At 40.3% G+C, this 17,909-nt stretch overlaps 1 protein-coding gene across 4 annotated transcripts; it reads right to left on the bottom strand.

The window, feature by feature from the left end:
• Positions 1–417: 417 nt before the first annotated feature.
• LOC125704304 (ras association domain-containing protein 8-like) lies at positions 418–17,103 on the bottom strand. 4 transcript variants are annotated; one of them, XR_007381079.1, is made up of 6 exons: positions 10,305–14,160; positions 8,934–9,136; positions 7,934–8,730; positions 3,626–3,779; positions 2,828–3,118; positions 418–1,117 (listed from the first exon to the last, which is right to left on the bottom strand). XR_007381079.1 is itself a non-coding variant. In XM_048969765.1 (6 exons), the coding sequence occupies exons 3-6, from the start codon at positions 9,034–9,036 to the stop codon at positions 2,997–2,999; spliced, it is 1,176 nt and encodes a 391-aa protein (XP_048825722.1). In that variant the 5' UTR covers positions 9,037–9,136; positions 14,183–14,252; positions 16,931–17,103; the 3' UTR covers positions 2,713–2,996. The 4 variants fall into 4 exon arrangements, 3 of the variants coding, with proteins under 3 accessions (XP_048825722.1, XP_048825721.1, XP_048825720.1); XM_048969765.1 differs by lacking the exons at positions 418–1,117; positions 10,305–14,160 and adding exons at positions 14,183–14,252; positions 16,931–17,103 and having other exon boundaries at positions 2,713–3,118; XM_048969764.1 differs by lacking the exons at positions 418–1,117; positions 10,305–14,160 and adding exons at positions 14,183–14,252; positions 14,377–14,456 and having other exon boundaries at positions 2,713–3,118.
• Between the last annotated feature and the right edge of the window lie 806 nt (positions 17,104–17,909).

The following is a 17,909-nucleotide window of genomic DNA, read 5'->3' as shown; positions in this document are numbered from 1 at the left end:
GCCACAGTGCTAGTTGTTTGTCTTTCCTAACCATCTTCCAGCTGATTATCCTGATCGGAGTCTTTGGGATTTTCCGTATTAGTCATTCACCATCTGTTTTGGGCATTTTCTTAAATAAAACATTGTACACTGACATGTATAACATTGTATAATATTGTGTTTATTCTTCTTTCACCTCAGGTCATGGTACTTTTGTAATACCAATTTGTGTAGTACAACCCAATGTCCATAACTAAAGGGTAAGCTCAACCATTCATGTGAACGGAGCGTCATAAGAGGGCATCATAGCCCCATCATTTCCCACTTAGCATTGAACTGTCCAAGTATGTACTGGAAGTCATGGTCAGATAAGGCCAAAATAACTACTGCAAATAGCTGGGATGTCATCCCCAAACCAGACACATATGAAACCATGGCTGTGATTTGATATTTTATTCATGAAAATCACAAATTTGACAAGTTGCATCCTCAGCTGAGGTCAAGTATACAGACTCAACTCTAATTACAGTCATACAGGGGCAAAATGTACAAAAATTACTTAAGGTACCAATAAAAACCAGAATACCCCACCCAGAATAGGGTTACCAGGATCCACCCTTGGAGCTGGACCAACATCTTAGCATAAAGGTTATATTGTATCTATCTCTGAACCGTCATCTGCAGCCCAAGAATCCTGGGTGGGCCAGAAGTTTTAATTTAATTAAAACAAGGGAGTAGAGCAAGCTTTCTTCCCAGAATAATTACAAAGCCGTAGATTGTTTCCTTGCGCATTAAAACAATATACCTCATCTATTGCCCTGCCCCTTTTACTTTGTCTTAATAAATGGTCTGTCCCTGTGTTTTCTAAAGGCTGACTTCCATAACATCATATCATTACAGAAGATTAACTGATACTAGACGAAAATTCTATTAGTACTGAATGCATACTATATTGTCACCCCCTAGTAGACAAGTTTTATGCACATCCCAACTTTTTGGTGGTGTCATTAGATTTTACAGGTTTTTTTATCACCCATCTCATTGTTTACACAGCTCATAAAGTGTGAGGGACTGCTGTCACATTCAGGGTATTCCAGGGTCTTCTGCCTTGCGCTGCCTGGGATAGACTTATAGTCACCTAGGATAAGCATGATATGATGGATAGATGGATGAATGGTTTACAGTCTATTGAAAAAAAATCTGTACATTTTTAAAAAAATAAAATCACATGTAATCACACCTAGTTATTGTAGTAATTCACTGAATGTACTGTTTATAGGAGTTTGCAATAAATACATGCTTTTTGTGCAATCAGTAATTAAAATAGCTGTCATCCTAGTAGACAAAGTACACATGCATTGAACAAGGGACAAATAGGGGTTCCTCTTTACATCCACAATGACTTCCTTTTGCAGTGCTTTTCTTAACTGTTTGAAGCATAAAGAGAGATGGAATGCATGTTTGTATTGCTTTGTGTGTACTCAGTTTCAGCAATATAAGGCATTCACAAATTTTGCAAGCAGCATAACAGTTCACAAAATAATTTAAACAGTTCTGTTAATCATTTTTAAATATTCAAAACTTTGAATATTGCAAGACCATTCTCACAATTATGATACCATTATGCAGATATGCTTCCTTTGATTGTCTTTTGGTAGCCATATTTGATACATCTTCTAGTAGGTTGCACCAAGGGCCAGGAGTTTGAAGATTAAAGCTTATAGGAGCCCAGATGCATTTATTAGGACAGCTGTCATCAGATTTAGTTATTCACAGTGGGCCTGCATTCATAGTGGAGTACCGCAGGGTTCAATTTTAGGACCGCTATTGTTCCTAATTTACATTAATGATATTGACACCAATACATGCAGTAAACTGGTTACATTTGCAGATGACACCAAGGTGGATGGTGTAGCAGATACTGATCTAGCAGCGGAGAGGATACAATGGGATTTGGATTTAATTAGCGACTGGGCTGATACCTGGCAGATGAAATTTAACATGTATGTATAGATAAATGTAAGGTAATTCATGCAGGGAGCAGAAATATAAAGTACAGATATTTTATGGGTTCCACTGAAATAAAGGTAGCTGATTACGAGAAGGATCTTGGTGTGTATGTTGATGCTTCCATATCCCACTCTCACCAGTGTGGGGAAGCAATAAAAAAGGCTAATAGGATGTTGGGTTACATCTCTAGGTGCGTGGAGTTTAAGTCAAGGAAAGTGATGCTACGATTATACAATTACTTGGTAAGACCCCATCTAGAATACTGTGTGCAGGTTTGGTCACCATACTTTAAGAAGGACATTGCTGCCTTGGAAAAGGTGCTACGAGAATGATTCCTCGTCTTAGAGGAATGTCATATGAGGAGAGGTTAGCTGTGCTGAATCTGTTTAGCCTCGAGCAAAGGAGACTAAGGGGGGACATGATCCAGGTATATAAGATTCTAACAGGTCTGTTTGCTGTTCAGCCAAATGGCTATTTCAATATTAGTTTAAATATTAGATCTTGTGGCCACAAGTGGTAATTAGCTAGAGAACATTTTAAAACTAATTTAAAGAAGCACTTCTTTACACAGCATGTAGATAGAGTATGGAATAGTCTTCCTACTAGAGTAGTGCAAGCTAAAACCCTGGGTTTCTTAAATCAGAGCTAGATAAGATTTTAACAACTCTGAGCTATTAGTTGAGTTCTCCCCAAACAAACTAGATTAGATAAACTAAACTCCTCGTGTTTGTATCTTTCTTAATTAAATTTCTTATGTTCTTATGCCATTTCCCAAACAGATTTGAGATACATAAAAGAGAATATTAGCAAACGGGCTAATAGACAAGATAAGACATACCCATGTGCAGAGGGAAGTGAGAGTCCTGGGGTGAGTAGATAAAGTGGTTGGATTAATTTCAAGCAAAGTCATGCGGGGTGTCGCTGTTAGAGGCTCGGGAGACATCTGGCTAAGTGGCTTCGGGAAGCAGAGCTCAGCTGCTGGGGCGCCTTGCTGGGTCAGAGGGATTTTACACAAACACGCCTTCAGGGTTGAGGCTAGAAATAAGAGGATCAAGCAGGTTCCGTGGGTGACCCAGAAGCCGCTTGGCTGTAGATTGGGGGGGCAGTGCTGCATGACATGAGCCAGAACCTGTAAGACACACAAAGGGCAATAAAAAGGGCATCACATTTTATGTTATATGGTCTGGGGGGGGGGGGGGGGTTGAGCTGGATTAGAAACAAGCTGAACAGTTCATACAATACATTATTTTATCCATTTATACAATGAAAATTAAATTAATAGAATACCAAGCTTCAGTTTCTGTGAATTACCATTATTGTAATATATCAAGGAAATTATCATTTGTGGGATTTTAAGAAAGTGTAATAATCAATAGTTGCATTTTATGTTTATCTCTGGTGCTGACTAGAACTGGGTTTCTCAACCACTGGACTCTAGTGGTCCGTGGATCTATATTAGGTACATGTAATGCACCGCCACAGGGGTCCAATTACTGAGCAGAATCCCCCCCAGCTGAGCCTTGAGGTTGGATATAACAGCTGAAATATAGTATAGGCATCTATATGCCAATGTCCGCCTGTTCTCATTCAAGCACTTCAGATGGCCATTTCAGATATCTTTGGATTTTAAGCATACCATTGTAGGATCCTTTAGGGAGGAGATGCATCTTTTCAATTTTCTCCAGATGTTCTAGGTCTGTGTGAATGTGGGTTCCCGTCTGCTGGATGAACTGCTGCAGGTTGCATTGTCGCAGCTCCTTGTTCAGCTTGTCCATTTCCTCTGTCTTAGTCTGGGTGGGGGGGAAGAGTTGCCTGAAATATTTTGGTCTGTAACTACAGGAGGCTCTACCTCTATAGCAGTTTAGTTAGGGTGACCAGATAATCCATGTTATGGAGGACATTTTGAGCTATAACATGGATATATAAACTACCATCTCAATTAACAGGACCTGGATTTCACTTAACCACTGAGTTCTTGCTCAGTGCTGATTTTTCAGTCTCATATAATCATGCATATGTTAATGTGAAAGAGCTGGATGACTTTCAGTCAAAGAAACAAACCAAAGCACAATTGGGACTGAACTTTTTAGCCAAGTACAGGAGCCTTTCAGTTTCAAAGAAATTTGTAAAACTTAATTTATCGCAAATTGTCATCCCTGACATAATACCCTAAGACTGAGTGACATACAATTCTTCAAGATTTTTGACAAAATGTTATGAGGAAAAAAAAATGTGGTAGCTCTGTTTTACCAGAAATAATTGCAATATTTTATTTATTCCTGAATGCATTTACAATTTGGCCACATGGGGGCAGTAGTTACCAACAATGCACTGAATTTTGGCGTTAAAAATACATTTTGCATTTTCCTTCTGCATTTTATATCTTTCTTGTTTCAAAATGTGCAATCAAAACCACAGATAACAAACAAAGTAAAATATTCATTATGTGTTTCTGAAGTACGACTGGGTACCGATCTTCGGTACCTTTGTGGTACCGACCGAAATGCTCCAATCCTACTGAGGATCGAAAACTTAATTTTCTGTCGGTGCCAAATTCCAATACCCGAACAGTAAATCTCAGTGCCTATGATCTAATAAGCATGCAGCATACTTGCGTAAAGCTCTAACGTCGCTGAAATGTATTAGTGCGATAACGATACGTGATTTCTTATTTTGTGGAAAATTGAAGCTCGATCTGCTGGACAGATCTATGAATTATAAACATGTCGTGGGTCGTATAAATAAAATCAGGCCTCTCAAATCTCAAAAATTGACCGTGAGACATATTTCAGGCAGTTCACACGCTTCACTAGCCACTCCTTGTGTTGAAATTGAGGGATAATGGCCACCAAGGTGTCCCGTTATATAGAATTAATGGACAAGGTGGAGGCATACGGAGTGGAATTCTTCGCCGAGTTCATAGCTGTCCCAAGTTTATACAGAGTTAATAGCCACCTACCAGCTAATCATAAAATTAATTTTCTGCAAGCACGTAATTACATGGATGCGCACACATATGGAGTGGAGACAAGGTGGGAGTGGCAGAGCAAGACCCAATGAATGCGGTATGCAGGGCTCTGAAGTGTCACACATTGACCATGACTACACGCTGCGCCCCAATTTTTGATTACAGCAACAAACAACAAATAAATTTTTGTATAACGCGTTATCACAACATTATATTGTCTCAAAGTGCTTTACAGCATCCCAACCTAAAGCCCCCAGTGAGTAAGCTATAGGTGACAGTGGCAAGGAAAAACTCCCTAGAAGGAAAAACCTTGGGAGGCACCAGACTCAAAGGGGAAGCCCAACCTCCTGGGGCTGGCAGGGAGAGTCAAATGGAAGAGATGGCTAAGTGCTAAGTCACACAGTCTAAGTCATAAGAGTTGAAACACAACTGGGGAGCAAAGAAGTGATGATAAGCCGGTGCCGACTCTCCTTCCAATTGCCAGGCAACCAGAAGTAAGGCAGCGGGTCATACATGGAAGAAGACAGAGACACAGACACAGGCATACGGAGTGGAGTTCTTCAATTAAACTGGGGATATTAATATAAATAAAGGCAATGTCCTGTTATGATCGCGACCGATCCCCCATTAACTAACCAATTACTAACAAAACGACTTGTTCAAATAAAAGATTAGTATTGTTTAATGTATTCTTGTCGTCGTTGATATTGATTTCAAGACATATTTTTATCGAAAAAAAGTATTGTTCAGGAACCGATATCGACTGTTATCAAAAACAGTTGAACGATGCCCAGTCCTACTCAGAATTATTAGTTTTGGGGGGGGGAATCAAATTAACTTTCTTGAAGATGATTAGCAGTGATGTGATAACTAGAAGAGAGATATTCACTTATCATAATATGCTGTACTCTTACACTTATCATTTTTACATTACATTTATGGTTTCTCTGCTCTGTAGTTTTACTATGTCTCAGCTACACTGAGCAGACGTGATCCTGGAAACGTTGACTGTGAGTGTGTGCGTGTGTGTGTGTCAGTATCCACAGAATATATCTTTATAAGCCCCCATATTGGTACTACATACATATTATCCAACAAATCAGGCAAATCAAACAGGCCTAGCCAATGGTAAATACATTGAATGCATCGACAGTAAGTGAAACGCATTCTCTTATTGTACAATGCCATCTTTAAATGTGATTATCTGCCCGAAGTCTGAGAATATGCTAACTTAAGGCTTGTTGTACATTTTTTATTGTCTGTTCAATATTGAATGCCACAGATATAAAAATAGCATAGCAGGAAAGTACACCCACAATGATGCCTGCAGATTCTTTCTATTCTTTTCTTTTTTTTTTTTTTTTGGGGGGGGGGGGGTTGGATTCTAATAAGCATGTATATTTTTTTCTGATTTTATATGTTCTTCTTGAATTCTGTTTGTCAAGATGCAACCGGTCACACCTGATATACATTTTAAAGGATATAATATATCCTTTAAGATATATTTTAAGATATAATTTTCATCCATCCATCCATTTTCCAAACCGCTTATCCTACTGGGTTGCAGGGCGTCCGGAGCCTATCCCGGAAGCAATGGGCACGAGGCAGGGAACAACCCAGGATGGGGGGCCAGCCCATCGCAGGGCACACTCACACACCATTCACTCTTACATGCATTCCTATGGGCAATTTAGCAAGTCCAATTAGCCTCAGCATGTTTTTGGACTGTGGGGGGAAACCGGAGTACCCGGAGGAAACCCCACGACGACATGGGGAGAACATGCAAACTCCGCACACATGTGACCCAGGCGGAGACTCGAACCCGGGACCCAGAGGTGTGAGGCAACAGTGCTAACCACTGCACCACCATGCCGCCCCGATATAATTTTCATAAACCAGTTAAACCAGTTTAAACGAAAGAAGGCAAAAAAATCTACTGTGGACTTTCTTATTGATCTTTATATACACAATCACACACATTTATAAACACATACTGTGAGCAATTTAGAAACACCAACTTACGTAACTTCTTAGAAATTTGACTATTTTGAGGAAACTTGTGCAACAGAGAGAGAGAACATGCACACACACACAAATTCTGTTCTTAGATCTTTGTGGGGACTGTCCAATCATTTCTTTGGGCATAAATCTAATCCTCACAATGACAACCTTAACCCCTACCCAGCCATAACCCTTAACTATAAGTAACCAAACAAACTGTAACACTTTTGATGTTTTTAATTTTTTTGATTGCAGTCACAGATTTTCCCCTTCTGGGAACCAGGAAGATGTCCCCACAAGTTCAAAATAACAGGTTTTTATCACATTGTGAGGACATTTGGTTCCCACAATATACTGTAATATGTACATAAAACTCCCCCACCCCCATCACCCCACACACACACATACACACATACATGCACATGAGATGGGATTCTAACCACAACTCTAAGGATGTGAGGCAATTGTGCCCCCAGCTATGCCACTGTGCCACCCCTAAATACATCTGTCCATCCATTTTCTATAGCCACTGGTCCTGTTCAGGATCGTGGGGGTCCAGAACCTCTCTTAGAAGCTACAATCACAAGGCAGAGAATGATGCAGGATGGGGAACCAACTCATAACAGGGCACACACACCATTTGGCAACTCCACTAACTTTATCCAGTTTTTGTATTGTGGATGGAAACCAGAAAGCCCAGAGGAAACTCTATGACAACACAGGGAGAACATGCATACATCTCCATATAGGTGGAACCAGGGTGGAGACTCAAACCCTGGTCCCAGCAGTGTGAGACAGCACTATGCCACACCTTCCTAAACACAGTATGTATATTTATTTATAGAAGATTTTTAAATGAAACATTAAAAGTATGTATCCAATGAATTTACAGAGTACTGCCATGCAGCCATGCAGTTTCTCTTCTGAAGAGTCTCATGAGAGGTATGCAGCCCTTTTTGTGAATTAGCTGCTTACCTGCAGCAGAGCCTCTGTGCTCCCAAGTACTTTTTCAAGCTCTGTAAGAGAAGACTCCAGCTCCTCTCCATGCTTCTGCTCACTCTTTAGCTCCACCTTAACAGACCCCAATGACTCCTCCAGGTTTGACAGTGCTACGAAGGACTGACGTCTGATGTTCTCCAGCTCGATCTCCTTCTCAAGATGCCCAGTGTGGGCTGTGAGGTCCTGCAGGCTGGTATCGTAACTGTCCAACATTTGATGCAGTTTCCTCAGCTTGTGGTTCAAGGCAAGTTCCTGATCTTCCTCTGTGCATAGCTTTTGCTCCAGTTTTGCCTCTAGCTTTGTCTCTGGTAGTTCATAGTCAGAAGCAGTCATCTGTTCCCAGACAAGCATCTCCTGCTCCATTACATTCAGATGGACCTCCAGGTCATGCAGCCTTGCTTGCTGCTGCAGAACTTGCTGGAATAGCTCATCCTTGGACACCGTGACAGACGAGCAAGGAGGAGGTGTGAAAGCTGACCTTTTCAAATGCTTGGGCTTCTTTTTGAGTGAGCTAGAGTGACCCAGGTTGAATGTGTGAGACCGTCTGGGTTCCTTGTGTTTGTGAGGTTCTAACACATGTAGTTTGGGGCTGGTAATTCCTTTATCCGAAACTGTTCTGTCCTGATTAATGGGACCAATGCGACGCAAGAAGAACTGGATGTCACTGGCTTGCTGACCTAGCTTTGTCATGGAGTCCAGCAGTTTCTCATTGGCCAGAAGCTGCCTTTCATAGTCCCTCAGCCTCTGGATCAGAACATAACGACCAGTCTGACCTTATGTGAGCAGAAAAAGCAATGGTTAGTATAATGGTGAATCCATCAGATTCGGTGTTGATCTAAGGAACAGGAATGAATTTTCAGTCCTGGACGAGATACACCTTGTTTAATAGCTAATACTTTCTGTGATACAGGTACACAGAGAAGAGATCTTAAACTGAAAAACAGAATACCAGCAGAAAGCAAAAAGTTGGGCTTACCCATGGCTTTGGCGAGGGTGATGACTACATCCTGACAGGAGGTCTCCTCAGAAAGGCCACACAGCACCCGCAACACCCCATCTACCCACACCTTCAGCTCCATCGACACTCTACAGCTTCGCCCACGATCACGGCAGCATGACACCAATACCTTCAAAAAGAGCACCCTCTCTCTTCCAAGCCCCTTTCTACTGTAGCAGTGTCTATTGAGAGTATAGCAAAATGTAAAAGTTGCATTAATATTATTCAAAACCATTCCTATAGCAAGTAAACATCCATCCATCCATTTTCCAAACCGCTTATCCTACTGGGTCGGAGCCTATCCCGGAAGCAATGGGCACAAGGCAGGGAACAACCCAGGATGGGGGGCCAGCCCATCGCAGGGCACACTCACACACCATTCACTGTCACATGCAGTCCTACGGGCAATTTAGCAAGTCCAATTAGCCTCAGCATGTTTTTGAACAGTGGGGGAAAACCGGTGTACCCGGAGGAAACCCCACGATGACATGGGGAGAACATGCAAATTCCACACACATGTGATCCAGGCGGAGACTCAAACCCTGGTCCCAGAGGTGTGAGACAACAGTGCTAACCACTGCACCACCATGCCGCCCCCGCAAGTAAACATAAATGTCACATTAAGGCTCACATTTTTAATATTCATATTACACGGTCCAGCTCAGAAATATTTTTTTTTCTATTTTGCAGGAAATATGCAAGCACACTTTTTCTATCAAACAAGATACAGTTTGTTTTTCCTGCCATGCACCATAAGCCATATAATACCGCACACTTCATTGTGTTTCCTAGATGCCTGGCTGGCTTTATCAAAGGACTCTTGTAATTCCAGTTAATGATGTCTTGCTCAAAAATATCTGTTGCCTCTGCTGAGTTAAGTTTTAATCCGTAAACTACAATACACACCAAATACATTCATCCAGTTGAAGCTTGTAAAACAACACCAGAGACTTTCAAAAAACAATCAATACTTACTTGGAAGATCAAAACTATAATCACAGGTGCATACAATTCCATTCAATTGTGAAAAGATCAGAACTATCCAATCGCTTCAATATTGCATTAGGAGCATCTAAACCTTTCTAGTATCACCAACTAGGTACTGACAGCAGTAGTGCTACAAGACAGAGTGTCCCTAAAATCTCCTAAATGTCCATACAAGTCATTTACTGCAGGGATATTCCAATTAAGTATCAACATTCTCTGTTAGTTGCTTTTCACTAGATTAAGAAGTACAAACTAAAGCAAGAGGTAAAATGTATTAAGGAGCTTTTCCTTCATTTTGAAAATTAGATATGGCCTGCAAACTGCAGAATATCCAGTCACCCAAGCCTTTTAAAAGATACTCACATTTCTTTTGCAAAGTAAATCCATTTTGTTTTGAATGTACAAACACTGCCTTGTCGAGGACGGCGAGTTCCTGTTGATATATGCAGGAAAGAGTCACTGGGTAGAGATCCGGCAGTTGTAATAGACCAAAAGAATCCATCCCGAACAACTTGCCCATCCTGTGAAACAAGGCTGTCAGAAGCAGAGGACGCAACCAATCCTGCTCAGTCTGATTGGGGGGTGAAAGGTGTGGCAGAGAAACCATTTTCCTAACTGCACTCTCACATTCCCGCGTGCTCATCCACTAGATATTTAAATTCTGAGCCAAATGTGAATCACAACTGGAATCTTGCTCCACCCAAACGGTATCACCTCAGGGTTTGCTCACAAAATGAGAAACATTTGACACATAGTACTTTAACAAAAGCGCTTATCTGCACAATAGTCCTCATCAGAATTATAATGTAGAATGATTACTTAGGCACACTAATTGATCTCTTTGTATTTCAGAATTCTTATATATAATCTTTCTAAGGAATATTGTGATTATCTAGTAAAAACTCATTGCAGTAACCTGCCCTTACTCTGCACCTGTGTCTGCCTAGGAGGTGTGAATGGTCTTCATACAGTAGTATAACCCTACCCATACTCTAGATAAGGGAGAGAACAGAAGACATTTGATACACACTTTCCAAATCAAAACTGGGTTAAAAATAGGACAGATGGGCAGCACTGTTGTCTCATTCCTCTGGGGTTGGGGGTTTATATCCCACTTCCTGTGGAGTGTGCATCTTTCTCCTATGTCAGGCAGATTTCTGTAAAGTACTTCAGTTTCCTTCTACTGTACTTCTACTATTGAAAGCAAAAGAAAAATCTTTAAGACATATTGTGTTTTTATGGGTCTGATAATAGATATCCTTTTCTCGGTTTAGCCTGTTATTGAAGTAATTACATCACTAAGTGAATTCCTGCCTAGTGAGACTGAAATCAAACCTCTCGAATGAAAATTCTGTGATGCTTGCATCCACCACCACAATGGGCTAAACTTTCAGAGTGAGAAATAAAAGCACCACTGTGACAGATGTAAGGCGATACAGCACCAGGGAACAAAAGGCTCCTTCAGTGCTACTTTGTGGAAACAGTGCAGCTTCTTCAATCCGTCCAACACAATGATTACAATAACTGGCCAGCTAAGGTTACAATAACACTAACCGGCCAATGTAAGCACCAGAGTAGGGACCTGAATCCTGACTGGTAATGAGTAATCAGTGATGATTATTCAAAATCAGTATCAGGCCAGACGTAAAACATGCAATTGTACCATAGCAAATAGGGCAGTAGAAGTTCCAGCGCTGTAACACCGGATATATTGTAAATGACATATGAATTTTAGCTGAGAAAAATAAAATAAATTTAGTTTTTATAACTAGGAAATCCTGCCTCCACATGTGCTAGGGTTGCTAAATGGCATTCTACTTTGAGATCCCTGAGTAGATCATATAAAATGCATTAATATCTTAATAACTCATATGTCTCTTGTGCACTTCCTGCTGCTGACCTGCGTACAGTTATAAAACAGTCATCTTAGCACCCAGCAGTGAGACGTCTGTCTTCCACTCACAATGGTTACATCTGTTTCACCTGATGCGCTCCGTGCAGGGGTATGCAGCTGTTCGCAAACACAGGAAAAAAACATGCCTGAACCACTACTGCAGTACAAGACACCAAACTACAATCACAGGAACATAAATAAAAAAGAAGAGTAGTTTCTCCAAGACCAACTTATATAAGCTTTTTCATTTTTTCCAATGTAAAAGTATTATTTAAAGTATTTAAAATGACTTAGCTTAAAAAAGTTATTTTATTGTTATGTACGCAATTATTTTATGTATTTATGTACGCAAAAATCAAACATCTAGTTGTTTGGTAACAAAGTGAAGATTGAAACGGTGGGCTTGTGTTTGTTTAGCAAATCAACATGTTTAGCAAAATAGACTGTTTCTAGTAAACACAACTGAAGGACGTTTGTTCTGGAGGTTTTTATAGAGAGAGCAGTGGGTGACTGCCATAGGACCCTACCTCTGTGGCTATGTTTCCAAACAATGTGATCCTGGTTGTTCAGTCCATCCATTTAACATAATGGTTGTATCACAACAGAAATTTACATTACACTTCCTGTTTCTATGCATCAGATGCAAAGGAAAAGGTTTTTGTAGTTTCTCGTCCCTGCCAGCAGCACAAAGAGCGGCCCAGCTTCTGGTACAATCAGTCGAGAGGACAAGAATTAAGTGCAGGAAAACCTCTTAAGAACATCTCAGGAAGCATCTCTGCTCTACTCAGTGAATTTTCCCTTAGATAATGAGGCACTGCATGACAAAGCCCAGGCTGTTAGTTCTGCGAGACCTGTTCTGTGGAGTTAGATTTCCATGATATCAGGACAGGAGATTTCTCAAGTCATTCTGTGCAGATAGGATCTGCTTTGAAGGTTGTCATGAGCTGGAAAAACATTTGTGAATTTATTACCTGAATAGTTACTGCAAGAACTCATCACACCAGACTTTTTCCTTTCATGGAAAGACCACAGGGGCGGCATGGTGGTGCAGTGGTTAGCACTGTCGCCTCACACCTCTGGGACCCGGGTTCGAGTCTCCGCCTGGGTCACATGTGTGCGGAGTTTGCATGTTCTCCCCGTGTCGTCGTGGGGTTTCCTCCGGGTACTCCGGTTTCCCCCCACAGTCCAAAAACATGCTGAGGCTAATTGGTGTCGCTGAATTGCCCGTAGGTGTGCATGTGTGAGTGAATGGTGTGTGAGTGTGCCCTGCGATGGGCTGGCCCCCCATCCTGGGTTGTTCCCTGCCTCGTGCCCATTGATTCCGGGATAGGCTCCGGACCCCCCGCGACCCAATAGGATAAGCGGTTTGGAAAATGGATGGATGGATGGATGGATGGAAAGACCACAGATCAAGAGATGAGGCCGAATTGTTGAATACATCACAATATCTATGACTGTTTATAAGTACTGTAAGTCATGAAAGAAACTTTTAAAGAAATGTCTACTTGGTTTTTACAGATTCATTACCAGTGATACTTGTGTTGCATAATTCCTCTTATTAACAATGATATTGTTGCTGTTTTTCTTGTTATTAACTCTTAATGCTCCTTGAAAATCATGGAAGAGGTGTGATGCTTTACATTAAAAGCATTTTAGCATGTTTTTATTAAAAGAATCAAATCATTATGTTGTCTAATAAATGTCCAGGCACCTTTGACTTCAAGTGTGCATCTGGAAAACAGGTCTGTTTTCCAAATGATTCTGCAGGTTTATGACATTTGTTTGAGCAGTACCAGAGCAAAGGATTCTCATAAACACATAAATAAACATCATACTGTAGAAATAAAATGAATAAGTAAACCTGAAAGTCATACACACTCATATATGTATCTGTCCTCTAACCACATGACCAACACAGATGTGAATGAAATATTGAGTATTGTGCTAAAAATAAAAACCCAGTAGATAAGGCGTTAGGGAATATAAACAGTGCAAGTTAGTGGTAGTTCTGTGTACTTTTACACATAATTGATTCTATGGAATACCAATACAATGAGGTCACATGTTAATTCATCCTTCATCACTTAAATTGAACTTCAATTGGTTTATTTAAGCATGTCATGTTGGACTATTGCCCTAACAAAACAAAAACAGTATACATAAAAAATCTCTTCATTATGTCACCCTGAGGGTCTGACATAATGAAAGCGCACGATGCAAGGTGTGTTCAGCCCCAAACAGTGAACTCCTGACAGTGTAAATCCCAAATGCAGCACACTAAGCAGAAACACCTTAATTCAATGTATATGCAGCTCAGTTTGACTGTCTCAATAATCATCTTACTTACCCCCAGTAGCTGAAACCCGTGTTCCCACTATCTCATTCTCCACTCAAATGTTGAGGTCCAGAAAAGTATTCTTGGGAAAAAAACAAGGACAAAAAAAATCAGAGCAGATGGGTAGAAATGATGGTAAACTGAGAAACTGGTCTGCTAATAGGAATAACAAGGGGAGTGAGGTGGTCATCTGAAATGCATCTCACCGGGTTTACCAAGGAGAACCTGATTAGCTGGGCTTTGAATGGTTCTGCTACTCTACCTCTCGGCTGCTTCACTTTCTCTCACACGCTCTGTACTGCTCCCTTCTGCTGAGTAGCCTTGGACCTCCCCTTCTCGGGATAGGAGGTGGTTTCCCGTCTTACTCTCACTCTCTTGTCTGTGGTCACAAGCACCTATACTCAAAAAATCCCTGTAGCATCCACAGTATTCTGTTTTGGGCGCAAACAATAATGGAGTGACTTTTCTTAATCAGCAGTATTCTGAAGCACCCAGTGATCTTAAGGCAGGCAGTTATCATTAGTTGTAATCTTTTGTTTAGTATACTCTGATAGCCTTCAAATGAGGAACAAGAACCAATAATATATGTGTCATTGTCCATTTACCATGAACCTTCATTCCTCCAGTCATTTTTAAGTTTTAGCTTTATGGTAGTGGGAATGTAAAACATTTATTTGTGTATCTTCTACATGGATTTGCGTGGTTAACATTTTAGGACATGTGTTCAATCCCAGACTGCAAAGAGGAACATCTGTCCTTTTCAGCTAAACCTCAGGCTGGTGCCTTGGGACATTAGCAGAGCTTGTGTACTGAAAGGGTTAAGAAAAGCCAGGCAGAAAGAGGAAGAACCCCTGAGATCTTCTTACACCATCCCCCTATGATTGTGACAGGGGAACAGAGATTTCTGTGGAAATGCCACTGATCTGAAGGAAGCAGAAATATCACAGGGTCAAGATTTACAAGGTCTTTCCCAATTATTAATTGTTAGCTTTGCCATCATGAAGCATAATTTTACTCAGAATTCCAGCATGTGTTGCTGAATGGGCTTCACCTTCCTCCTCTTGTCCTACATTAACCAGTTCTGTGTAATTTACCCAGTTGTATTGTACTCTGTAAATTGTCAAGGAACCTTTTCCGATTTGCAATAGGTATTCATTTATAAATAATATTAATCAACCATGCAAATGCTGGCACCCCATGCTGGGTTGTTCTCTACCTTTGGACCGTGGCCTCTGGGATATGCTCTGAACCCCCTGTGACCCTGAATAGGACAAGCAGTTTCAGAAAATGGATGGCTGGGATGAACCATGCAAATAATATATAATACGCACATACCTAAATATATTTGTACTGCAATACTGTACATAATAGTAAAAGAATTTACTTTGAATTACTGGAGAATATGTCATTGTCATTAACAAATTCTGATCTCTTTTGTTTCTTTTAAATAGGCTCAGGACTGAAACTGAGAACAAAAGACTGCTACATTGTCAGCCGATTTCTCTGACTCTGACAATTTCCTTATCAAATGCAAAATCAGATGTTGTTAGAAGGGGTTTATTTTACTAGTCTTATGCTTATGTGCTGAACAGCTATTTTTGTTGTCTAGGAAACAGGTATGCTGTGGATGCTTTAACCCATACTTCTGAACATGCATACTTGATGTTTATCTGATATCTTACTCAAAAAGCCATGCAGGTCAGTATAACTTTGAAATATCTTAAGATTATGTTAATTAAAACTCCCCCTACCATTATGGGAGCTTTGACTCTCACTGCGCTTTTGTTCCCAGGCCTGTGTCATGCCAGCAGGCAGCTCAACAGGCTGGTTTCAAAGGTTCGTCCCACACGTCTGAAAGCAGCAGCGCGTGTGCTCTGTGGTCAAAAAGCCCTCTGTTTATGACCTCTTTCACAGAAAAAGTAACAACTCATTCCATGGTTCTGGCCTCAGTGCGATGGTACTGTTAGACCTCCTATTGTGTACTCACCTTTCACATGCCTCCATCACCACAAAAAAACAAACAGGAGTGGAAAAGTATCTGTTTTTTTCAGCAAGCACCATATACAGCACAAAATGAGTTACAACACAAAGGAGGGCTTTGTTCTGAGCGTGGAATTTTCAAGTGCAAACATAATGTTTTTTTCATCTATTTCTCATTCTGTTGAGAAGTATGTTCTACTCAATTTCATCTTAGTATTATAACAAAGGATCTTGTCTACTCATGTTTCTGTATTCCCTAGAGGCTTTTTAATTTTTTTTATTTCCGCAATAGTGCTCTCTATTTCCTTCAACATTCCAAAGCTAATATTTATTTATTTATTTTACATTTTCTGTGTGCAAGCATCACACACAGAGCAGCAGGCCTCTTCATGTGACACAAAAACATGTCCTCATACTGTTTTTGCCTTCACACTGGAATCAGTAATTTGTGGCAACTCTCTCCCTGGCCCTGTCCAGACTGTGTAAATATCTGTCTTGACAATAGAGACCAAGGTTATTCTATGTTGAATGTGGAGTGATATTTCAATAACTGGTTTGAAAATAAAAAAAATTAATAATGAACACCAAGGGCCTAAGAATGAGCACAGTACATTTGCTCTCAGTGCTGCATCATTTTACAGGACAAGGGTTGTCACAATTTCAGCAATTACACTTTCATAAATATTACTAAACTCTCACAGATGATCTAATTTCTGGTGAATAATATCATGCCATTCTATCTGAAACTGCAAACAGCTACCCATAACAAACAAGGCTTACCGTTTCCAATCACTCATTGCTGTCTTCCAGAACAGTCCAACCCTCAACACACGTACGAGATTGCTAATACAAAAAAAGTAAACAATAAAACTTCATGTGTAAGCAAAAACACAACAGAATCTAAACAGGGTCTAAGGTGAATGAAGGAGCAATAGAGAGAGCAGATTGTTCCTCTGAGCTGATGCAGCCAAGGACTGAGCCAGGATTATTAGGAAATAAGAAAGAGAAAATAAGTGGAGTCATTCTCTTTCTGTCACCTTGGAGACTGATGCTTTTTCAAAGGAGTTGGCCAATGAAAAACACTGACACTTATGCTTGCAGAGAAAGTCACGTGACAGTATGACTGCACTTGATTTACAATGGAAAAAAGAAACATGCTTGACCTGACAACAGGCTGCCCTTATTTACAATTTCCCCAGTCTTCTCTGTAACAGAGGCAATAGCAATGACAATTTAAAATTATCACTAATGACTGTTTTCTACCTTTATATTCATTTCTCAGTGAATGTTATTATATACCATAATAGGCTAAGGGAATGAGAAAATCAATATCAACTGAGAATAAGTGGAATAGCTATAAATGACAAGGGTTTTATAACCTAGAGGATGAAAGTTCAAAACCTTCAAAGTGTGAAGCAATATTTCCTGTTTCCATGTTTATGGACAGTCGTACCCCAATAATAAAATATTTATAATCTAATAATGTTAATATATCATATCAATATGTCGCATCATTTCTCCCAGTCAGAGCTAACAAGATTTTCAATCTAATACGTGTTTTTGGCTGTCGAATAAATTAAACAATTCAGGTGTAAACATGGGAAATGCTTTGTTTTGTGTCAAAGAGCCAGTTCTTCTGCCTATGCAATGAATACCTAAGAGCGAGAAGCTTGATTAGATCCACTTCCACTGTAGCACCACTGAGAAGCACATTCATTAGCATTTTCATTATAGATGTTGCAGCATAATCAGGACTCAG

The sequence above is a fragment of the Brienomyrus brachyistius genome, chromosome 11, assembly GCF_023856365.1.
Source record: "Brienomyrus brachyistius isolate T26 chromosome 11, BBRACH_0.4, whole genome shotgun sequence".
In the NCBI taxonomy this organism is placed as follows: domain Eukaryota; kingdom Metazoa; phylum Chordata; class Actinopteri; order Osteoglossiformes; family Mormyridae; genus Brienomyrus; species Brienomyrus brachyistius.
This window is presented reverse-complemented; position numbering and strand designations above follow the sequence as displayed.